Here is a 17,694-nt window from a genome sequence, read left to right on the forward strand (position 1 = left end):
TTCTGTGCACAAAAAATAAATCTCGTCTCAAATGTAACAAAGTATTCTTTGCACTGGGAGGCAGGAGAGGGAGGGAGGGAAGGACTGAAGGAGAGAGATCAGTGTGGCCAGGGACATGGAGACTGTGCTTGAGGACGATAGGCCCAGGAAGAGAATCAGAATCTGGGGAAGATTCAGCCTGCACGCGATCATTGCCTCCAGCCAGCACCCTCATCTCAGACCTCGGGAAATTCAGAGAGAGAGTGGGAGTAGGTCAGGAGGGCCACGGGCATAGTCTGTGTGGCAGGGGTTGTGGCCATTCCCTATTTGTGAGGAGTCCCCAGCAATTTGCAGGCCTCTTCTAGAAAATGCTGGCGGACGTCTCTAGTGCTTATGTGAAAGCTTGTTCACAAACCTTGAAAGATACAGATGTAGATGACAGATTAGATAGAAAAATGTAATTAACTAAAACCTCCAGGAAAGGTTTGGAAAATGCCCTTTATTGCATAGGATGTTCATATTGTCATATGATGTTAGACTGAGTGCCGGTCCCTTCATCCTCCTTCAGACCACGGCGTTCTGTCTGCTACTATCCCGAGGGTCCTTTCTTCTCCCTGGAAGGGATAAAACAAATGAGGTAGAACAGGAAGAGACAAGAAGCACTCCAAGCTCTGCTGGTCAGGGTTACCCTCCAGCGTTGCCTTAATGCTCAGAGCCACACATACCACAGTGAGCTTGGCTCCAGATCAACTACCACGCAACGAAGGTTCTGGAACACTTCCATATCTCGGGGAACCTCATTTCCACGTGACTCTCTTTCATATTCCCCTTTGTCACAGAAGGCTAGGTACAGTGGTCCAGGTGAGATCTCAGCTCAGGCCCAAGGCTCTCAGACCTCAAAGTTCCGGTCCTGCAAGGGCCCCTGTCCTCTCTTCAGACCACTCCTGGCTCTCTCTGCCGACAAGGAGCTGCTGGTGGTACGTCCTCTAAGAGTTGAGGCCCATCGTGCAGACCCTGAGAAAATTCCTAGGAAAAGGCTCCACCTTCTTGTCGAAGTCAACAGAGCTCAATTCCTTTGGAAGTGCTGGGTGTGTCCCAAGTTGATGCAACTGCAGAGCCATTAGGTAAACCAGCACATGTGTGCGGCCCCTTCCCTTAGACTCCTCTGGGCCCTCGTGACATAGGCTCAGAAGAGTGCCAGCCTCAAGCCTTACCTCTTCCAAGGCCACACCGTCTCCAGGATCTTCTGTCCCATGAATCTCAGTTGCTGTGTGGAACTCAAAAGAGAGAAAAGACCCTGCCTCCGGGGTCTCTTCGGGCTGGGGCCTTCTAGCTTCTCTTCCTCGTCCTCGTCGTCCTGCTCGTCCTGCTCGTCCTGCTCGTCCTCCTCGTCCTCCTCGTCCTCAGAGGTGGTCTCGGATTCCACATTGCCCTCCTCCTCAGGGGTGCTCTCGAATTCCACATTGCCCATCCACTGGGCGATGTTGAGATGAAAGACACGGCAGCTGAAGCCCTCCAGGATGCCGGACTTCACGTGCTGCTGGAGGATCTCCAAGGTGGGCAAGACCCGGCAGCAGGCCATGCACCTGAAGCCGGTCTCCATGGTCACCATCCAGTCCGGTGTCTTGGCCCTGGGTGTCTCCTGGACGGCAGGTGGCCCTGATGGGCTGCCTGGCTCTGCCCTTTCCTCATACTCTTTCTCCTCCCCAGTGGGCTCACTGTCAGACAGGAGGCTTTCGGTGGACACATCAGAGGGGTAAGTGCCTACTGTGCACGCATCCTCAGGAAGGGTCACTTCTTCTATCGTCAGCTGCTTTTCAGGCAACTCCAAGGGTTTCTTTGTCTTCCAGGAGACAGCTACACCCTTGTTCACTTGTACCTGCATGTAGTATATTTTCATGCCCCTTTCCTCTTTGTCTGGGTGCAGATCGTTCTTACAGGGTGAAGAGGGTGAGGAGGAGACACAGTGTGATGGGGGAGCAGTCTCCCCTGTTTCCTGAACCTGGGCTAGGGGTGCTTTAGGCTGGGCAGTTTCTCGATGTGATCTCCGGATTCCTGAAAAAGGAAATTAAAAACATCATAACATGCATGGGCCGTGCCAGAAGCTGAGGGAGCAGGTGTGGTAGATGAGAGAGGGACATTTGCATGACGTAGCTATGTCGTGAGCTTGGTGTCTGTTGGCCGTAGGACGGAGCGGTGTATCTGGTGTCATCTGTGGGCTTTTCATGTGCGTGTGGGGGGTTACTGGAGCGGTGTCTGTATACAGGGGTGTGCAGTATGGTGGTGAGGGCTGTGGTAACTGAGAGATGCGGGTGGATGCGTGTACGACGAGGAGTGTGAGTTTGGGAATATCGGTGGTGCATTACTTGTGGAATGGGGCTGTGGTGCTTGGGGTTTCTGTGTGCACTGAGAAGGTATGTGCCTGGAGGGCGGATGTATGTGTGAGCTGTGTGGACCTGAGCTGGATGGTGCTGCTCTCAGGCTGGAGATCTATGATGTAGAACTCTGTCCTTCTCTGGAAGCAAAGGCAAAGACAAAGCCTACATTTTCCTCTGAAGATGCTTAATCTGGTCCCTCTTCCCTCCACCTCAAGCCCAGACCTTTCCGGCCCCTGCTCCTTGACTTCCCCACCATGGTAGTACCAGGATTCACACACCCCCGCCCCAGACTCAGCTGGGATCCACGCCCTCGTAACAGCTCAGCCATCCTGCCCAGGCTCCTCCACAGAGCCCTCATCACCTCTGATGACCCTGGGTTTCCTCTCAGCCTCCCTGGGATCTGTGTGCCTCCTGCCTCACAGCCAAACACCCCCTCACCTGAGGAGCCCCGCGCCCTTACCAGCGTAGATGAGCTTGCGCGGAGAAGAAGCACAGGAGAAGTATGTAGAGGCAGAGGAGACCTCCCCTGCCCCTGGGCTGCAGCCTTGGGCCACCACAGTGGATCCAAGCTGAGGGGGATCCTCTTGTGACTTGGAGATTGCTGAGGGAGGAATGAAAGGCTCAGGGTGGGTTCATCAGTCCTCTCTGTCCACAAATATTTACCGAGTGTCTGGCACGTGTCAGGTGCAGTGAATACACACAGTTGAGATGGGGTTCCCAGTGGATACTCCAGTATTTAATTCAAATCAGTACTTACTCTGTCACTGTCTTGTTGGTAATGTAGGCCTCGGTGGTGACTGTGAGTATGTGGGAAGAGTGAGTGATGTGTATCAGTTAAGTCTGTGGTAAGTGTGGGGTTGGCATGGGGAGCACGGTGGAGATGTGTCTTATCTGTGTCTGTGGCCTTTGTGTGCATGGTTTCTGTTCACAAGTCGGGAATTCTGGGACATGTAACTTTTCCTCATTACATGGTGTGGCTTGTATTTATGGTGTGTGTTCATTCATTGATTGAGCAAGATTCAGTAAGCAGCTACTTCTGTGTATCCGGCACTCTTCCATTGTTGTAGTCTCTGGTAACGCTGCGCATTCTAGTAGGGGAAGACACACACTAAACAAAACTACAATAAATATATGATACCTGAGCTGGTGGCAAGTATATAAGGGTTGCCAGACTTAGCGAAGAAAAATACAGGGCACCCAGTTAAATTTCAGTTTCAGATAAACCCAGAATAATTTTCCAGTGTAAGTATTCCCATGCAGTATTTGGTCTTACTTTTAGTGTAAGTATGGCCCGTACAATATTTGGGACATACTGATACTGAAAAATTACTTGTTGTTTATCTGGAATTCAAATTGAACTGGATAGCCCATATTTTATCTGGCAACCCTGACATGGGTTAGTGAGACTGTGGTTTACTGTGGTTTGTACAAAGCGGGTCTGGCATTACTCAAGAATGTGTTACAAGTGTGGTGTGTATGACACGTGACTGGTTCTTATAGAGGTATTTAGCGATGGCTGAAGTTAGCTGTGTTTGTGCGAGAGTTGAGGAGATACATATATATATAGTGTGTGTGTGTGTGTGTGTGTGTGTCCTATATATATAGTGTGTGTGTCTATATACATATCTCATCTCCAGCGTTTGGTGTTGGAGGAGAGGATTGTGATACAGGTGGGTTGTATGAGAACGTAGTACAGGAGGGATGCGTGTATATACCTCCATGTGCTGTGTGTGGTTTAATACGGAAGTTATATGTGGGGTGTGTGATACTTTTGCTGTATCAGAGTGTCCATGGGTGTATGAGTTACTGTCTCATAAAACACCCCTACCAAGAGTTCTCTATACACTCTTACATACACCGAGTGTCAGCCAGGTCCAGGCAGGGTGTCAAGAACTGTACCACGCAGAGTTTATATCTGATAAGCACTCTACCCCCATTCATCCTGCTCTTCTCAGCACTACCCCCTCCGCCCACCCCACCCCCCCACAGGAACATAGAGAAAAATGTTCTGAATGGTCAGGGGCAGTCATTGCCTTCCCTAGCCTGTCCCAGCCACTGCCTGAAAATCTGCCTGCTGTCTAGAGCTCCATTCCCAGGGCCCATCCTACAGTCTCCAGGGCCCTGGGCCTGGTAGGAGCTACTGGGCTCTAATCTGGGGCAGAGACCTCTAGCTGGAGCTCTGGGGTGACCACCCCCTCCCAGGGCAAGGTACTCGCCTACATTTAATGCACGCAGGCACCACGTGGCCCGTGACTCTCAGAGCTCCCCGCAGGACCCTGAGGACATTTCTCACCCTCGCCCACGCGGTCTCAGTCTCTGGAAAGCCCTTCCCTTCCCTCGGTCTCCTTTGGGAGATTCTTCCTGTTGAAGGAATAAAACCTCCTTGCTTTCAATATGACACCATCCCTAGGCAAACAATCGTCTTTCGAAGTGCATTCCACTTGTCAAGATATTTTTCAACAGGGCCTTCAGCTCATGGGGCTTCTCTTTCCAGTTGGTAAAAGAGGCCAAGCAACTCATGGGTCTCTCTCAGCATCCTTGCATCCTTCACATCCCCCACCTCATGACCCCAGGGAAAGATCCAAGAGAATAAGAGAGAAATCGGGGACTGAGAAAAGCTGCACCTCTAGGTCTGTGCAAGCAGGATGCAGCCTGCTGTGAGTCCGACAAAGCTCCAGGCCCGGCAGCCCCAGGAGAGAGTCCTCAGACCAGCGGAGCTGACCTCCCATCTCCCAGGGGGCATCTGGCCGTTCTGTGCCGTCTCACACCACAGGGAGCCTCCGGATGGCTACGGCAGCATCAGTGAGACAAGGTCTCTCGCTCCCTGCTTCACAGGTGACACGTTCTCAGTCCCCCTCTTCCTAGAGAAGGTTCAGTTTGGCAGAAACCCATGTGCCCCAGACAAGTTGCCCCCCACATACCTCCTCCCTTCTGGGCAGTTTCCTGGGACTCTTCATTTTCCAGGCGTTTCCTCTTTTGTTGCCGTTCCATCGTACCAACTAGAAGTCTCCCTTAGAAGATGCCTCAAGAGACGTCCAACTCCTCCTCTCCCCTACAGGTTGGCCCTTGTTGGCTCTTGGGCAATCCGTTGAAATGATTCAATACAAATAAAAATAGTCAAGTCTCCTAAATGGCTGAAAAACTTGTACCACTTAGTGAACCAGCAGTGCTGCCTAGTGCTCACCAGGGCTGTTAAGTTTCCAAGGTTGCCAGGCGCACAGCAGGATTCTGTGACCTCAATGATGACATCAGAGCATTCTGTGGACCTAGGTTCAGCACAGTCTCTGCAATAGCACAGGCCCCGTTTTCAAGAACAATTCCTTTTTCCCAGCCGAACCTTTCCCGTGAAAGGGAAAGGTTCATACCATATCCATTATAAATTGTATCATACCGTATCTATTATAAAATGAACATTTTGATTGGAGATCTTTTAATGTCTTTTATATAGAGATTTAATATGAATATTTTAAATGGTCTCCAGTTTCCCTGTGGATTATTGACATTTTAAACTCTGCACTTCAGTTTTCCCTCAATCCCTGTAATTTTGTCACGGTTATTTCTGTACTTAAAGAGGAGTAACAATATAATTGATTTCTTCATTTTTTTCCCATCTCTTTCCAAGGTACTGGATTTGATTGTGTCTTACGAATGAGTGAAAAATGCTAGTCCTTGAGTCAGGACATTGGGCCCTTTACCAAGTAACTCAACCTGTCTGGGCTTCAGCTTCTGTATGTGCGAGCAAGAGGCTTGGCCTAGCTGACTTTTCAAATGCTGTGTTTCTTTGATTCACTCTCACGTACTGATCTGCTACTTAAGAAGAGGGTCTCTTCTCATAAAGTGAGAACAGTCGTTTTCTAATCCTTGGGTTGGGTGGAGTTTTTAGTGGTCGTACTCAGTTTGTTAGTTATATTTACTTTTACGTATGCTTAGCTCTAAATTTAATTTATATGGCTCTTGTGACTATTTTTAGATCTTCTTTTTTTCTTATTTTCTTTTACAGTTTCTAATTTGTTATCGCCAGTGTAGAGGAGCCTGATTGATTTTTAAAATGTATTGATCTTGTATGTGTGTGCTTTGTTGAACCGTCTTCTTCGTTCCTGCTAGTTTATCTGTGGGTTCTTTTGGGTCTCCTAGATAAATGAGCATATTAAATGTAAATAATGTGTTCTTTAGATAAAGTTTATTTTCTTGCATCTCTCTATATAAAAGCAATATGTTGAATTGATTTAAATATTTAAATACTTACATACCTGTTATCACAATCTAACCTTCTTTATCTTCTCTTATTTTCTTCCAATCAATATTATGTTTTCAAGATTTATCCACGTGAATCCATATAGATCTAGGTCTTTGATTTTTGACCGTTTGGTATTATTTCATCACATGCGTATAGCATCATTTATTTTCCATTCAAGCATTATTGGACAATTGGATTGTTTCCCTCCCTTCTCTAGAACAAACAACGTTTCCTAGAATATCCCTGAAGATGTCTGACAGTCGAGAAGGGCCAGGCTGCCCGAAGGATTGCTACTTGCTTTTAGCCACGTTCCAACAGGCCATCTCCAGCCAGCAATTTGAAGCACAGCTGAAATGAAAACTCCCCCAAATGTGGAGGTCGTAGGAGCTTCCTAGAATGTGGGAGGTTCATGATAGGCATCCTGCTGGGATCCCAGGGGAGTCTGAGCTGGCCTGAACCTCATCTTCCTCCTCCACCTCTCAAGAGAAATGTGGAGGAAAGAAGACTTCAAAACCTGTGAGTAGGCAGAGGGAGAGAGATTGGGGGCCGAAGCTGCAACTGAGGTCTTGGAGTGGGCTGTGAGGACGCAGAGCCTCTAGAGAGCCAGGCTCTGCCTTCTGAGCACTTCTCCCCTAAGGCTGCTCGTCATTCAGGTGATACCAGCCATATAGAGCCGACTCGGCCCACACTGTCACAGAAAGCCTTATCAGAATCTCTTCTTCTTCATACACTCTTGTGTCTGTTACTTGGTTATTGCCTTTGGTGCTCCACTGATGTGAAGCACAGTCGCCAGGGGATGGAGGACACTAGTGACCCATCTTGCTCTGTGGCCTCAGTCCACAGCTTGAGGGTAAGGGAAGAGGCCAAATGAAGGTCAAGAAGGAAAGATGGCGTTTGAAGAGAAGACCTGAGTTAAGGGTGTCTTCTCAAGGCTTGATGAATGAAATGTAGCTCCAGTACCTGAAGTCCTGCTTGTTCTCAAGGCTGACCACGGGGCTGGGTGGGCTGGGTGCACTCAGTGAAGGAACCGTATACACTTAGTATTTCCTTGCTTGCTCACACTTGCCCTCGTCTGATACACACTCTGCAAGACTGATCTTCCCCTGAAACAACTTTCCACCTGCCACTGTCATCTCGTGAACATTTGCTTCCCCTTCCTAGTGTCCCCCTAGAATGCCATTGCCGCCAATTCATAATTTGATAATCATGCTTCTTACCATAGTCTCAGCAACTTCTGATAAATTTTATTCACTTTATTCCATAGTCTTCACACATCAGTAATCTTCCTTAACTTCCTAGCTGCAGGTTAACCCATTCGGAATCATTTCTTTTTCTTTCTCTTCTTTGGCAAATCCCTTCTATCTTTTAAGGTCTTTTTCTTGTCTCTCTACCATCCTGCCTTCCTGAACTTCTTTTTTTTCCGTTTAAGTAACCTTTCAATCTCCTTCCCCAATTTCCTCATAAACATTGAGAGTTTATTCCTCACACGTTAGAGAGCGGTTTATGAATGGCCACGCATAATGGACTCAGAATGAGTTGGCACCCCCGAGGTACCTGTCTTGCTGGGGAGCCACAGGTGGAGGGCTGGCTGCTGGACACATGTTTGCATGGAGTCAGGCTGAGTGGCCTCAGGGTGTTTGCTCTGCACTTGTGTGTGTTTCTCCCTAGTTGGTTTCCTTGTCCAGCCACCTGTGACCTCCCTCCATCCAGCCCAGGGAATCCTTCTCATCACAGGGGTAGGACGTTTGTCTCGTTTTCCATCACATCCTTTCCCCAAAGTTTGGTTGTGAGTTGCTCCCATTCCAAAGACCTTTCCTCTTTGAAGAGAAGAGAGAAAATCTTTTCTCTCCTTTTCTCTCACTTCACTTCTGCTCTAGTATCTCCTCCGTCCAGAATGGCCCCCTGACTCAAATGGGTGTAGATCCGAAGATGGCAAGAAATGCCAGCAATTCTGAAGTAATAATACGGATGTATCAGGAACACTTGAAAACCTTTATCCCGCCACATTCAAAAAAATTGCACTTCCAGTGTATTCAGAGTCTCAGTGTAGAAACACAAATGATGTAGAAATTGAATGACACTCAAGTTTTTCTATCCTCCTTTCCTGATTTATTCTAATCCTCCAAGTTAACATGATTAACTATCTGTTATGTAACCTTTCAGACATTTTCTACACATGCACACTTTTCTTTTTCTCACATAAGAGTGTGAACTAGGTCACTTTCAACATGCTGTGATACTGTGATTCACTGTCTCCCACCGAGTCATCCACTGATAAAGTAATCTGTTTCATGGAGAAATATGTCCAATAGCTAATAGCCAATGTCTGTGGAGTGCTTGCTCTGTGTCGGTTTCTTGTAACTACTTTACAGATCTTTTGTACAAGGTACCCATGGACCAGGTACAATTATAACCCCCAAGTGACAGATAAGTGCAGATAAGTACAAATAAATACAGAGGCCAAGTGACTTGCCCAAGACACTGGAGCAAATCAAAATCCATGCCTCTGTAATCATTTTGCTCTATTGCCTCTGTCTGGGAGGCTTGATGATTTGGCAAGTAAAACCTTAAATATCATGTTCCATTTTTATATCTCTGACACAAGCGTGGGGCTGTGATACGGGGTAACTAACCTGACTACTTTTGAAAACCCTTATGCACCTGGATGAAAGTAAGCCAGGGACTGCAAGCTCTAGATTTAAGGTTTCCTAGCAACTTTTAAAAAGAGCTTCTTGAATGCAATTTATGTAATGTCAAGTCTAGGATGTAGTCCAGATAGTAACAGAAAAATGGAGATATGTAGAAAAATAGTTCAAGTTGACAAGTATTGGGAGTGTAGTAGTTTTGGGGCCAGCATGTAGACCACAGGAGAACTTGCTGTTTCCATCCCAAAGGGAAGAGCCCTACGTTGCAACTGCCAAGGTCCCTGGGGCAGCAAGTGTGTTCACTGCTTAGTAAAGAAGCATCCTCAGTTTGATAGAATCATATGGGAGCCTTACATTTGGTTAGCCGTTCTACATTCTTGATGTAATGATATTTTCAGGGTGTGGGAGGGTATCAAGCTCTGAAAATACCCTTGGAGAGATTTGCTTATTAAGTTTGGCTTTTTCAATCTCCCTACTACTTCTTTACTAAGCACCAGGAGGTTTCCTTCACTTTTCAGAACCATGTTGTTTTTCCCTTGTCTAATGAACTTTGAAATACTTTTGGATGAGCTATTAAATTTGGGAAAAAATAAACATCTCTTTAAAACAAGGAAGATAATAACAATGACACGTAGAAAGAGCTCTAAAACAGAGAATATCCTCCATTATGGCTAATGACTGGGGGTGGAAAGTTCGTGCTCGCTGTCCAGGATGTAGAAATAAAAGCTGAGGAGGCGCTGAGGCATCTCCTGCATCTCTATAAGCCTCCATCATTTCTGATGAGTAGGGTTGACAGATAAAATATAGGCTGTTTAGTTAAATATGAATGTCAGAAAAACAACGAGTACATTTTGAAGATAAGTATGCCCCAAATAGTACATAGGATCTACTTATACTAAAAATAATGACTTATTATTCATGTGAAGTTCAAGTTTAACTGGGTATCCTGCATTTTTATTTAGTAAATCTGACAGCCCTACTGATGATCCACAATGGAGGCAGTTGAGGAGCGGTACATGCTGGCTCTCGGACAGTCAGGAATGGCTTCAGCAGATCCAGGTACAGTATGAAATTCTTTTTGGAGGTAGCTCAGAAGCCATGGCCAGCCCTTGACTGCAAGTACTGCCTCGGGTTTCCCTGAGGTGGGGTAAACCGTCCTCTTAATGGCCTTTTGGTAAGTCTGGAAGACCATATCCAAGGGGAGCCCCAAAGTCAGTTTCATCCTCACAACCATGTTTCCAATTCCTGGAATTGGCTGCATGTGACTCACAAGAGATAAGGAGGTTTGTGAAAATTGGGAGTGTCATAGCTTGAACCCTTTGTAGGTAAAGTTTTGGTGTTCTGAGAGTTTTAACAGGAGCAATGTGAAAGACTCCAGGTCCCCGGGTAGATAGAAATAATCCTGTTCTACTTCTGTGTATGGGACAAGTCTGTAGTAGCTCACAGAGCAAATATCTGGTCTTAGAAAGACTGATCCAAGCTTGGATGTTTCTGGTGACAAGGCAAGGTCGTGAGTTTGAAGTTCACCTTTTATGGTTGAGGAGACAATGAAGTTGTCAGAAGGGCAATCGTGGAGGAGACGTTGGCTTCATCCATTGTGCAGGCTTGTATATGTGGTTCTATGTAGATTGTGTTTCAAAGGTGGAGCTTGTTTACAATTACGAACACTCTCTGACGTGCTTTTTGGACCTTCATTCCCAGAGCAAGAGCAGTGCCGAGGCCCTAGAAATGCCATGGATACTCTGAGCTGTCAGTGGCATTTCCCAGGTACTGTTCCCTTGGTGCTGCTCCTTGAAATGTCCAAAGGGATTATCATCTGTTTTGTGGCCGGTCCTAGCATTGTGAAAGGAAGCTGCTGCACCGGGCTCAGAGGATTTCGGCTGTGGTGGGAGGAGGAGGAGGAGTACTACGACTATAAATTGTATCACACCATATCTATTACATCTTGAGAGTGGGCTTGGGGGGTTATGAAGGGGGACTTTTATTGTACTTTTATACATTGTCCCCTTGAAAATAATTCAATTTTTAAAAATTAGTTAATTTATTTTGGGCTGCATTGGGTCTTTGTTGCTGCTAGCGGGCGTTTTCTAGTTGCAGTGAGCGGGGGCTACTCTTGGCTGTGGTGCACGGGCTTCTCATTGCAGTGGCTTCTCTTGTTTGCGGAGCACGGGCCCTAGGCATGCAGGCTTCCGTAGTTGTGGCACGTGGGCTCAGTAGTTGTGACACACGGGCTCTAGAGCGCAGGCTCAGTAGTTGTGGCGCACGGGCTTAGTTACTCCGTGGCACGTGGGATCTTCCCAGAACAGGGCTCGAACCCATGTCCCCTGCATTCGCAGGCATATTCATAACCACCGCGCCAGCAGGGAAGCCCAATGATTCAGTTTTTTATAAAGAGAATATTCCTAATATTCTTCCAAAAGTTTAAAAATACATAGTTGGATAACACTATGAAAAATTAACTGACACTTTTTTTATTATTTCTCTTTGCTCCCTGGATTTTTTTCCCCCTCCAGTCAGCTAGGCACTCTGAGTTCACTGCATTAGGAAGGTAAAGACTCAGCAGAAATGAGGGAGAAAAAAAGAAAATCCTCAGCTTTGGAATGTTCAAAACAGAGGCCACAGTAGAACAGGTGAGAATTCTGTGCACAAAAAATAAATCTCGTCTCAAATGTAACAAAGTATTCTTTGCACTGGGAGGCAGGAGAGGGAGGGAGGGAAGGACTGAAGGAGAGAGATCAGTGTGGCCAGGGACATGGAGACTGTGCTTGAGGACGATAGGCCCAGGAAGAGAATCAGAATCTGGGGAAGATTCAGCCTGCACGCGATCATTGCCTCCAGCCAGCACCCTCATCTCAGACCTCGGGAAATTCAGAGAGAGAGTGGGAGTAGGTCAGGAGGGCCACGGGCATAGTCTGTGTGGCAGGGGTTGTGGCCATTCCCTATTTGTGAGGAGTCCCCAGCAATTTGCAGGCCTCTTCTAGAAAATGCTGGCGGACGTCTCTAGTGCTTATGTGAAAGCTTGTTCACAAACCTTGAAAGATACAGATGTAGATGACAGATTAGATAGAAAAATGTAATTAACTAAAACCTCCAGGAAAGGTTTGGAAAATGCCCTTTATTGCATAGGATGTTCATATTGTCATATGATGTTAGACTGAGTGCCGGTCCCTTCATCCTCCTTCAGACCACGGCGTTCTGTCTGCTACTATCCCGAGGGTCCTTTCTTCTCCCTGGAAGGGATAAAACAAATGAGGTAGAACAGGAAGAGACAAGAAGCACTCCAAGCTCTGCTGGTCAGGGTTACCCTCCAGCGTTGCCTTAATGCTCAGAGCCACACATACCACAGTGAGCTTGGCTCCAGATCAACTACCACGCAACGAAGGTTCTGGAACACTTCCATATCTCGGGGAACCTCATTTCCACGTGACTCTCTTTCATATTCCCCTTTGTCACAGAAGGCTAGGTACAGTGGTCCAGGTGAGATCTCAGCTCAGGCCCAAGGCTCTCAGACCTCAAAGTTCCGGTCCTGCAAGGGCCCCTGTCCTCTCTTCAGACCACTCCTGGCTCTCTCTGCCGACAAGGAGCTGCTGGTGGTACGTCCTCTAAGAGTTGAGGCCCATCGTGCAGACCCTGAGAAAATTCCTAGGAAAAGGCTCCACCTTCTTGTCGAAGTCAACAGAGCTCAATTCCTTTGGAAGTGCTGGGTGTGTCCCAAGTTGATGCAACTGCAGAGCCATTAGGTAAACCAGCACATGTGTGCGGCCCCTTCCCTTAGACTCCTCTGGGCCCTCGTGACATAGGCTCAGAAGAGTGCCAGCCTCAAGCCTTACCTCTTCCAAGGCCACACCGTCTCCAGGATCTTCTGTCCCATGAATCTCAGTTGCTGTGTGGAACTCAAAAGAGAGAAAAGACCCTGCCTCCGGGGTCTCTTCGGGCTGGGGCCTTCTAGCTTCTCTTCCTCGTCCTCGTCGTCCTGCTCGTCCTGCTCGTCCTGCTCGTCCTCCTCGTCCTCCTCGTCCTCCTCGTCCTCAGAGGTGGTCTCGGATTCCACATTGCCCTCCTCCTCAGGGGTGCTCTCGAATTCCACATTGCCCATCCACTGGGCGATGTTGAGATGAAAGACACGGCAGCTGAAGCCCTCCAGGACGCCGAACTTCACGTGCTGCTGGAGGATCTCCAAGGTGGGCAAGACCCGGCAGCAGGCCATGCACCTGAAGCCGGTCTCCATGGTCACCATCCAGTCCGGTGTCTTGGCCCTGGGTGTCTCCTGGACGGCAGGTGGCCCTGATGGGCTGCCTGGCTCTGCCCTTTCCTCATACTCTTTCTCCTCCCCAGTGGGCTCACTGTCAGACAGGAGGCTTTCGGTGGACACATCAGAGGGGTAAGTGCCTACTGTGCACGCATCCTCAGGAAGGGTCACTTCTTCTATCGTCAGCTGCTTTTCAGGCAACTCCAAGGGTTTCTTTGTCTTCCAGGAGACAGCTACACCCTTGTTCACTTGTACCTGCATGTAGTATATTTTCATGCCCCTTTCCTCTTTGTCTGGGTGCAGATCGTTCTTACAGGGTGAAGAGGGTGAGGAGGAGACACAGTGTGATGGGGGAGCAGTCTCCCCTGTTTCCTGAACCTGGGCTAGGGGTGCTTTAGGCTGGGCAGTTTCTCGATGTGATCTCCGGATTCCTGAAAAAGGAAATTAAAAACATCATAACATGCATGGGCCGTGCCAGAAGCTGAGGGAGCAGGTGTGGTAGACGAGAGAGGGACATTTGCATGACGTAGCTATGTCGTGAGCTTGGTGTCTGTTGGCCGTAGGACGGAGCGGTGTATCTGGTGTCATCTGTGGGCTTTTCATGTGCGTGTGGGGGGTTACTGGAGCGGTGTCTGTATACAGGGGTGTGCAGTATGGTGGTGAGGGCTGTGGTAACTGAGAGATGCGGGTGGATGCGTGTACGACGAGGAGTGTGAGTTTGGGAATATCGGTGGTGCATTACTTGTGGAATGGGGCTGTGGTGCTTGGGGTTTCTGTGTGCACTGAGAAGGTATGTGCCTGGAGGGCGGATGTATGTGTGAGCTGTGTGGACCTGAGCTGGATGGTGCTGCTCTCAGGCTGGAGATCTATGATGTAGAACTCTGTCCTTCTCTGGAAGCAAAGGCAAAGACAAAGCCTACATTTTCCTCTGAAGATGCTTAATCTGGTCCCTCTTCCCTCCACCTCAAGCCCAGACCTTTCCGGCCCCTGCTCCTTGACTTCCCCACCATGGTAGTACCAGGATTCACACACCCCCGCCCCAGACTCAGCTGGGATCCACGCCCTCGTAACAGCTCAGCCATCCTGCCCAGGCTCCTCCACAGAGCCCTCATCACCTCTGATGACCCTGGGTTTCCTCTCAGCCTCCCTGGGATCTGTGTGCCTCCTGCCTCACAGCCAAACACCCCCTCACCTGAGGAGCCCCGCGCCCTTACCAGCGTAGATGAGCTTGCGCGGAGAAGAAGCACAGGAGAAGTATGTAGAGGCAGAGGAGACCTCCCCTGCCCCTGGGCTGCAGCCTTGGGCCACCACAGTGGATCCAAGCTGAGGGGGATCCTCTTGTGACTTGGAGATTGCTGAGGGAGGAATGAAAGGCTCAGGGTGGGTTCATCAGTCCTCTCTGTCCACAAATATTTACCGAGTGTCTGGCACGTGTCAGGTGCAGTGAATACACACAGTTGAGATGGGGTTCCCAGTGGATACTCCAGTATTTAATTCAAATCAGTACTTACTCTGTCACTGTCTTGTTGGTAATGTAGGCCTCGGTGGTGACTGTGAGTATGTGGGAAGAGTGAGTGATGTGTATCAGTTAAGTCTGTGGTAAGTGTGGGGTTGGCATGGGGAGCACGGTGGAGATGTGTCTTATCTGTGTCTGTGGCCTTTGTGTGCATGGTTTCTGTTCACAAGTCGGGAATTCTGGGACATGTAACTTTTCCTCATTACATGGTGTGGCTTGTATTTATGGTGTGTGTTCATTCATTGATTGAGCAAGATTCAGTAAGCAGCTACTTCTGTGTATCCGGCACTCTTCCATTGTTGTAGTCTCTGGTAACGCTGCGCATTCTAGTAGGGGAAGACACACACTAAACAAAACTACAATAAATATATGATACCTGAGCTGGTGGCAAGTATATAAGGGTTGCCAGACTTAGCGAAGAAAAATACAGGGCACCCAGTTAAATTTCAGTTTCAGATAAACCCAGAATAATTTTCCAGTGTAAGTATTCCCATGCAGTATTTGGTCTTACTTTTAGTGTAAGTATGGCCCGTACAATATTTGGGACATACTGATACTGAAAAATTACTTGTTGTTTATCTGGAATTCAAATTGAACTGGCTAGCCCATATTTTATCTGGCAACCCTGACATGGGTTAGTGAGACTGTGGTTTACTGTGGTTTGTACAAAGCGGGTCTGGCATTACTCAAGAATGTGTTACAAGTGTGGTGTGTATGACACGTGACTGGTTCTTATAGAGGTATTTAGCGATGGCTGAAGTTAGCTGTGTTTGTGCGAGAGTTGAGGAGATACATATATATATAGTGTGTGTGTGTGTGTGTGTGTGTGTCCTATATATATAGTGTGTGTGTCTATATACATATCTCATCTCCAGCGTTTGGTGTTGGAGGAGAGGATTGTGATACAGGTGGGTTGTATGAGAACGTAGTACAGGAGGGATGCGTGTATATACCTCCATGTGCTGTGTGTGGTTTAATACGGAAGTTATATGTGGGGTGTGTGATACTTTTGCTGTATCAGAGTGTCCATGGGTGTATGAGTTACTGTCTCATAAAACACCCCTACCAAGAGTTCTCTATACACTCTTACATACACCGAGTGTCAGCCAGGTCCAGGCAGGGTGTCAAGAACTGTACCACGCAGAGTTTATATCTGATAAGCACTCTACCCCCATTCATCCTGCTCTTCTCAGCACTACCCCCTCCGCCCACCCCCCCCCCCCACAGGAACATAGAGAAAAATGTTCTGAATGGTCAGGGGCAGTCATTGCCTTCCCTAGCCTGTCCCAGCCACTGCCTGAAAATCTGCCTGCTGTCTAGAGCTCCATTCCCAGGGCCCATCCTACAGTCTCCAGGGCCCTGGGCCTGGTAGGAGCTACTGGGCTCTAATCTGGGGCAGAGACCTCTAGCTGGAGCTCTGGGGTGACCACCCCCTCCCAGGGCAAGGTACTCGCCTACATTTAATGCACGCAGGCACCACGTGGCCCGTGACTCTCAGAGCTCCCCGCAGGACCCTGAGGACATTTCTCACCCTCGCCCACGCGGTCTCAGTCTCTGGAAAGCCCTTCCCTTCCCTCGGTCTCCTTTGGGAGATTCTTCCTGTTGAAGGAATAAAACCTCCTTGCTTTCAATATGACACCATCCCTAGGCAAACAATCGTCTTTCGAAGTGCATTCCACTTGTCAAGATATTTTTCAACAGGGCCTTCAGCTCATGGGGCTTCTCTTTCCAGTTGGTAAAAGAGGCCAAGCAACTCATGGGTCTCTCTCAGCATCCTTGCATCCTTCACATCCCCCACCTCATGACCCCAGGGAAAGATCCAAGAGAATAAGAGAGAAATCGGGGACTGAGAAAAGCTGCACCTCTAGGTCTGTGCAAGCAGGATGCAGCCTGCTGTGAGTCCGACAAAGCTCCAGGCCCGGCAGCCCCAGGAGAGAGTCCTCAGACCAGCGGAGCTGACCTCCCATCTCCCAGGGGGCATCTGGCCGTTCTGTGCCGTCTCACACCACAGGGAGCCTCCGGATGGCTACGGCAGCATCAGTGAGACAAGGTCTCTCGCTCCCTGCTTCACAGGTGACACGTTCTCAGTCCCCCTCTTCCTAGAGAAGGTTCAGTTTGGCAGAAACCCATGTGCCCCAGACAAGTTGCCCCCCACATACCTCCTCCCTTCTGGGCAGTTTCCTGGGACTCTTCATTTTCCAGGCGTTTCCTCTTTTGTTGCCGTTCCATCGTACCAACTAGAAGTCTCCCTTAGAAGATGCCTCAAGAGACGTCCAACTCCTCCTCTCCCCTACAGGTTGGCCCTTGTTGGCTCTTGGGCAATCCGTTGAAATGATTCAATACAAATAAAAATAGTCAAGTCTCCTAAATGGCTGAAAAACTTGTACCACTTAGTGAACCAGCAGTGCTGCCTAGTGCTCACCAGGGCTGTTAAGTTTCCAAGGTTGCCAGGCGCACAGCAGGATTCTGTGACCTCAATGATGACATCAGAGCATTCTGTGGACCTAGGTTCAGCACAGTCTCTGCAATAGCACAGGCCCCGTTTTCAAGAACAATTCCTTTTTCCCAGCCGAACCTTTCCCGTGAAAGGGAAAGGTTCATACCATATCCATTATAAATTGTATCATACCGTATCTATTATAAAATGAACATTTTGATTGGAGATCTTTTAATGTCTTTTATATAGAGAT

General features: G+C 48.3%; 2 protein-coding genes and 1 long non-coding RNA gene across 37 annotated transcripts in view; 1 reads left to right on the forward strand and 2 right to left on the reverse strand.

Annotated features, from left to right (window-relative positions):
* LOC308615721 overlaps positions 1-17,694 on the forward strand; it is a 103,191-nt gene that overhangs the window by 7,527 nt on the left and 77,970 nt on the right. For 30 of the 35 annotated variants that reach the window (XR_014015582.1, XR_014015583.1, XR_014015593.1 and 27 more), the window contains 2 exons: positions 6,812-11,006; positions 11,753-11,869. This is a non-coding gene — a long non-coding RNA (uncharacterized lncRNA). The remainder of the gene's footprint in view (positions 1-6,811; positions 11,007-11,752; positions 11,870-17,694) is intronic. The other 5 variants (XR_014015587.1, XR_014015588.1, XR_014015585.1 and 2 more) reach the window with 4 other exon arrangements.
* Positions 2-4,298, reverse strand: LOC308615633 (protein FAM170A-like; the record flags this gene model as incomplete). The annotated part of the gene is made up of 2 exons (XM_081231225.1): positions 2-2,034; positions 4,289-4,298. 2 exons carry the CDS (start codon positions 4,296-4,298, stop codon positions 1,190-1,192), a joined length of 855 nt encoding a protein of 284 aa, XP_081087351.1. The 3' UTR covers positions 2-1,189.
* LOC308615635 (protein FAM170A-like) lies at positions 11,878-16,183 on the reverse strand (the record flags this gene model as incomplete). The annotated part of the gene is made up of 2 exons (XM_081231228.1): positions 11,878-13,919; positions 16,174-16,183. 2 exons carry the CDS (start codon positions 16,181-16,183, stop codon positions 13,066-13,068), a joined length of 864 nt encoding a protein of 287 aa, XP_081087354.1. The 3' UTR covers positions 11,878-13,065.

This window comes from Mesoplodon bidens (assembly GCF_964165515.1).
Source record: "Mesoplodon bidens genome assembly, chromosome: 4".
Classification (NCBI taxonomy): Eukaryota; Metazoa; Chordata; class Mammalia; order Artiodactyla; family Ziphiidae; genus Mesoplodon; species Mesoplodon bidens.